Source organism: Corvus brachyrhynchos, unplaced genomic scaffold (genome assembly GCF_000691975.1).
Source record: "Corvus brachyrhynchos isolate BGI_N302 unplaced genomic scaffold, ASM69197v1 scaffold5, whole genome shotgun sequence".
NCBI lineage: Eukaryota > Metazoa > Chordata > Aves > Passeriformes > Corvidae > Corvus > Corvus brachyrhynchos.
Genome location: NW_008238321.1, coordinates 6325722 through 6331647, shown reverse-complemented (window position 1 = coordinate 6331647; position 5926 = coordinate 6325722). Strand labels below are relative to the sequence as shown.

At 61.9% G+C, this 5926-nt stretch overlaps 2 protein-coding genes across 4 annotated transcripts in view; one reads left to right on the top strand and one right to left on the bottom strand.

Moving 5' to 3' along the window:
• Positions 1–3001, top strand: part of SLC5A10 (solute carrier family 5 member 10) — a 38399-nt gene extending 35398 nt beyond the window's left edge. For all 3 annotated transcript variants that reach the window (XM_008633420.2, XM_008633421.2, XM_008633419.2), the window contains 4 exons: positions 1401–1569; positions 1978–2193; positions 2322–2411; positions 2656–3001. In XM_008633420.2, the coding sequence (XP_008631642.1) occupies positions 1401–1569; positions 1978–2193; positions 2322–2411; positions 2656–2751 (571 nt within the window). In that variant the 3' untranslated portion in view covers positions 2752–3001. The remainder of the gene's footprint in view (positions 1–1400; positions 1570–1977; positions 2194–2321; positions 2412–2655) is intronic.
• An 88-nt stretch (positions 3002–3089) lies between these two features.
• Positions 3090–5926, bottom strand: part of LOC103615384 (GRB2-related adapter protein) — a 6220-nt gene continuing 3383 nt past the window's right edge. The window contains 2 exon segments of the mRNA XM_017734050.1: positions 3090–3832; positions 4635–4833. Coding sequence (XP_017589539.1) covers positions 3647–3832; positions 4635–4833 — 385 coding nt within the window. The 3' untranslated portion in view covers positions 3090–3646.

Below are 5926 nucleotides of genomic sequence, written 5' to 3'. Positions count from 1 at the left end.
TTTGAGCTTGTGCTGCCAGCGTGGAGAAAGATGGGTTGGGTCCTGAGTAGCTCTCAGGGGGTCCCAACTGCCCCCGGACCTTCCAGGGTGGGATGCCACATCCTGGGATCATGGTTTGGGCTGGAAGGGTCCTTAAAGTTCATCTCGTTCCAGCCCTGAGGAAAGGGCTTTGATTGTGAGGTGGGAAAGAGCTCCCAGTTCCCGGACCTGGGGGTTGAGCTCCTGCTGCGGCCGTGGTGCCTGGCTGGAAACTCCTGCTGGTGTTGGATGCTGCTCCATGCCAAGGTTGTGGTGTGGCGATGCAAACAGCTGATCCTTCCCAAATTCCCCCAGCCCGGGCTGTGCCGGGTGCTGCTCTCCAAGTATGCAAAGAATACATTGAATTTGCAGAATGCGAGACAAAAATATTTTGAAGGATAAGAGAAGTCCCATCCCTGGAAGTGTTCAAGGTCAGGCTGAATGGGGTTTGGAGCAGCCTGGTCTAGTGGAAGGTGTCCCTGCCCACAGCAGAGGGTGGAACAAGATGAGCTTTAAGGTCCCTTCCCATCCAAACCATTTCATCATTCTTTGATTCTGTCCTCTGTGGCTCACAGATATTCCAGAGGGGTTTCTCCTTCCCCATGGATCAGGGCGCGCATTTTACACTCGGGCTGGTTCCCCTTCCTGCAGCACCAGGCAGCAGTAGGAGTTCCAAGCTAGAGCTGCTTTCATGGCTTTATTTTTCTTTTATTTTTTTCTTACTTCTGCTTTTCGAGATGAGCAGATGGAGATGTAGGAATTTTGTGGAGCTGTAAATAAGCTGGGCTGAGCTATAAATACAGCAGCTCTGGGATGGGTCCTGCCTAGGCTGGGCCCAAAATCTGGGGTCTGGCCAATGCCTTGTGCTTCAGAGGAGGGTGATGCTGTGGGGTGTGGCTGGGATTTGGGCAGGGATGGGGTCAGGGTGATGCTGGGGACTAACACACCCCCCTGTCACAGCCTGGCCGGGGAGCTGAGCGTGGGGCAGCTCAGCCCATGTCCCCAGCCCCCAGCTGGGTGCCTTGGCTGGACATGGCGGTGCTGAGAGCATCACCCAAATCTGGCCAGAGCACCCAGGCTCTGCATCTGGTGGCTTTTCACAGTGGAAGTGTCCATCACCTGGTGTTTTCCTTTGGGGGGTCCAATTTAGCAGCCACCAGGGCTGGGCAGGGGCCTGGGAAGTGTTTGCCCACCTGAGATGGAGCAGGTAGTGGCACAATCAGCATCCTCCATGGTCCTGGGGATGTCACCAGCAGTGAGTGACGCACCTGCATCCCCAGGCAGCACTGGGACCAGCACTGGGACCTGACCCAGCACAGAGATGCTGCAGGTGCAGGGCAGTGACAGCAGTGTCACCTGCAGCACCTCGCTGCCGCTCGCAGGGTGGTCACGGTGGTGCTGGTGGCCCTCAGCGTGGTGTGGATCCCCATCCTGCAGAGCTCCAGCGGTGGCCAGCTCTACGTGTACATCCAGGCTGTCACCAGCTACCTGGCTCCCCCTGTCACCGCTGTCTTCATCCTGGCCGTCTTCTGGCCCCGAGCTAATGAGCAGGTACACGGCTGGGGTGGCCCTGGGGACAGCTTGATCAGGGGTGGTACCAACACCTCCCCGTCTGCCCTGCTCCCAGGACACAGTGGGGATCAGCAGGCTGCGGGAGGAAGGAGGAGGCGATGCTGGAGGGGCTGGGGACAGAACTGAGCCTGGCTGGTGCTCCCCAGGGAGCTGGGGGAAGCCTAAAGGGGGATGCAGCTGCTGCCTTGCATGGCCACCAAGGGTGGCACGGAGCTGGCAGGGGACATCCCCTTGGAGGGGGGACCAGGGCTTGGCCATGCCCCAAAACACAGGGACCACTCCACCCCCGCTCAGGGCTGGCTGGAGGGGGCAGCTCCTGCGGGGTTTGTCCCCGCTGTGGGGTGACCATCCCTGTCCAGCCACCCACTGTGAGCCTTGGCTTTGCAGGGAGCTTTTTGGGGCCTGATGGCAGGGCTAGCACTGGGACTGGCCAGGATGGGGCTGGAGCTGGCCCACCCCACACCCCTCTGTGGGGTCCCTGACCAGCGGCCGTGGCTGCTCGCTGACATCCATTACCTGCACTTTGCCGTGCTGCTGGCCGCTGTCACAGCTGCCATCGTGGTGGGGGGCAGCCTGCTGACCTCCCCAGTGCCCCCAGCACAGGTGAGTGGGGCATCCCCGACCTCAGCCAGAGGTGTTGGTGTCACCCTGTGCACCCCGAGCTCTGCTGGGGGGTCCCCGTGGTGGGCTCAGCCCTGGGAGGGTTTTCCCAGCAAACCTCTGGTTTCCAGCTGAAGGATCTCACCTGGTGGACCCTCTCACGGGAGCCCCCCCAGCCCTCCGTGTGTGGCACAACCCGGGGACCCCCCGATGGTGAGTGTGTCCTCAGGGGTGTCAGGCAGGGGGGGCAGCCTCTCAATCCCTGCCTGTAATGGGCAGCAGGGTGGCATTGACACCCTGTGCCTCAGTTTCCCCAGGACTGTGCCACCTGCCAGGAGGTGGCTGTCCCTGGGGTCATCATCTGTCCCCTACACTCACCGTATTTCTGTGCCAGGTTCCTGTTCAGCCAGCCTGGACACCCAGCAGCCACCCAAGGCCATGGGACCCCCAGCCATGGCTCTCAAGGACACCATGGAACCCCCATTCTGGGCCCGTGTCTGTGGCATCAACGCCATTGTCCTGATGTGTGTCAATATTTTCTGTTATGCCTATTTTGCCTAGAGCTCTGACAGCCCCTGGGGTGGGGAGGACGCCCTTGGAGAGGGGAAAAATGCGAATTTGGGTGGCAGTTTTTACTTGTTTGGGACGTGGTGTTTAAATCCACAGGTGCAGCAAGTTGGGTGTTCTCAGCACTGCAGACCCTGAGTGCATCCCAAGGGTTGTGAGGTGTGGGGGGCATTTGTGGGGGCAAAAAATCCCTGGGAGGGGTTTGGGACAGGCATTGGGGTGGGGAAGTGGGGGCTGCAGGGAAGAAAAACCACAGCGAAGGAGCAGCTGTGTGAATGGAGGGACAGGACCACCTTGGCAGGGCTGGAAAAGGAGCAGCTGCACTCGAGGGCGACACCCAAACACATTTTACTGGCCCTAAATAAAAAATAATATAAAAAAGCGCCACAATTTGCAGCTATAAACAGCACCCACAGGATGGAATCCCCCTGGATCAGCCTTCCCTGGTACTCTGAGTCCTGGAATTCCTTCTTGGAGTTACGGATCCCGGCTGTGTCCTGGCTGCCTGCAGCCCTCCCTGGAGTCGGGGCTTTGCTTATGGGATCTGGAGAGGAGCCAAGGTTTGGGGTTTTGGGCTCACTCCCTCTGTTGCTGTCATCCCACCGGATTGTGGCTCTGGGAAAGTTTTTATAGCCATGGTTGAACACTCCACGCTCCCCGCTGCCAGCTGCTGCCAGCCCCATCCCCGGGCTCTCGGGGTCAGGCAAATGGGGCAGTCACAGCTGATGTTTCAGGGTGCCCCGTGGCACAAGGACCCGGTGGGGTGGCGCTGGGACAGGCACCATCGTGGGGACAAAGGGACACTCAGTCTGTGTGCGGGCAGAGACAGCTCTGGTGAGTGGGGACAGCGGGGCCGGGTCCTGCCCGGTCACCTGCAGCGGGGTGAAGGTCACTTGTGGAGGGGGTGGACGTAGCTGCGGGGGAAGAGCCCGACGCGGCCGGAGATCTTCCCCTGCCACCAGTTGGGGTCGGGGCAGTCCAGGACCTCGATGATGTCCCCGCGGAGGAAGGGCAGCTGAGAGCCCTCCTGGGCTGAGAAGTCGAACTGGGCTTGCACGAATCGGGGTCTCTGCCTCTGGAGGGAAGCCGAGGGCAGGGGTTGGTGGGAGGAGAGGGGTCCCCGTCTGCCAACCCCCAGCACTGGGTAGCACTGCCTGGGTCCCCAGGGTGATGGGGACACTGTGCCACTGTGGGACGAGGACCAGCCTTGGGGTGCCTGCTTTGAAGAGAGACAGAAGCCAGGGAAATCCTTCCATGAGAAGAACGGAGTGCTGGGGACAACCCCAGGTGCAAGAAAGAGCCTGGGGTGCAGGGCACAGGCAGGGATGCAGGGGAGCACCCCAGGATCAGGGGAGCACCGTGGATGCAGGGGAGCACTCCAAGGCACAAGACTCCCTGTTCTTGCTGCTGGGAGACCCAAGATGGGTGCCCAGGGGACCCTTGGAGGCAGCTGGCACCCCTCACCTTCCCAGGTCCTTCCAGGTGCTGGAGCCTCCCCCCGCCCAGCTCCCAAGGTCCGGTTTTGCCGCCTCCACAACCACTGCCCCAGGGCCTGGCTTTGCTGGAGTTTGGCTGTGCCCTGTCCTGATCTGGTTGGGTTCTGCCACCTGCCCCTGGGCATCACCCCTGGCCTGAGGGACGGTGATGTGTGCCCTGCCCTGCCCCGCTGAGCTGCTCCAGGAGCTCTTCCTCCCTGCAGCACTTCCTGTCTTGGGCTGCTGCACCCTCTCCTGCTCCTCACTCCCTTGAGCCAAGGACCAAGGGCCAACCAGGGATGTCCCTGTCCCCCTCTGCAGGGACACTGAGCCTTGAGAGGGCTCTCACAGGGGTTTGGGACCAGCCCTGCCATCACCCCATGGCCCTATTCATGGCAGTACCTCCTCCGTCCGGTCCTCATCCCGCAGGAAAATCTGCTGCTCTTTGGAGACCGTGGTCATCCTGTAGAAATCCACCAGCTCATTGAGGGAGTTGAACTTTTCCTCCCAGAGGAAATATTTGCCATTCCTCTCCCGGAGCACCTTGAAGTGCTGGACGTGCTTCCCGTAGCTGCGGAACGAGGATGGATGTCACCCCGGCCTTGGGATGCTGGCAGCACCCCCTGAGGTGGGTAAAGCTGGGGGTGCTGGCAAGGTCGGGATGAGCCCGTGGCTGTCATTGCACCCTTCCTGCCATGGTGGGGGTGACGGTGGCACTGGGGTCAGTCCTGGCCCTGCAATGAGGACCCGCAGCTGAGACCTGCTACAACTCATCCCACAGGCAGCCAAAGCTCAGTACCCGGCCCTGGCACAGTGGGATGCCTGTGGGCTCAGGGATGGCAGCGTGCCATCCACGTGGAGGGCAGGTGGCTTTGTCCAGGGCCACATCTGAGGAAGGCGTGGTGAGAGCTGCAGGTCTCAGCACATGCCAGGAGGAGTCTGCAAAGGCTGGGATTGTACTCCCAGCTTCCCTGTGCTCCTGGGGACCCCCGCGCTGCAGGAGGACGGGGCGGGCAGGATTTCCCTTGCTGCCACCCCGTAGGGTGTGCCTAGGGCGGCAGGTTGGGGTGCCCACACTGCAGGGCCCCGGCGCTGCCAGGCCCCCGGGCAGGGGCAGGACTCGGCTGCGCTGCTGGTGACGCACGGCTCCCTTTCATAATGGGCAAGAACCTCCCCGAAACGTTTAATTAGGGATTAAAAGGGTGAGAAAGTGCCTGGCTGGCCTGGGGCCGCCCCTTGCTCCCCAGGCCGGGGCAGAGGAGGGGTGAGATGCCCTGGGACAGGCTCTGCCCGTTGTACAGTCCTGGCCGCGGATCCCGGAGTCATGGGGATGCTCCAGGCACCTTGTTCCCCCGGGCCGTGTCCCCGGGCTGTGCGTGCAGCTCGGCCCCAGCCCCGTCATCACCCCCAGGGTTGTGTTTAGGGCTGTCCCTGCCAGGGACCCCAAGCGAGGCAGCGGTGCAGGGAGCGGGAAGCAGCGGGGATGGAGGCGGAGCTGAGAAGGAGGGGAAGGTGCTGCGCGAGTCTGTGCCTGGGTTTGTTGTGGACACGGCTCCGCGGCCCCTTCGCGACAGGGCAGGGTGCTCACCCCTCCCCCAGCACACACGAGGATTGCCCGATGCCTCGCTCCCCAAAGCGGGGGCTGCAGGGACCCCTGCCCCTCCTGCCACTTGTCCCAAAGCCGCCCACCTGAC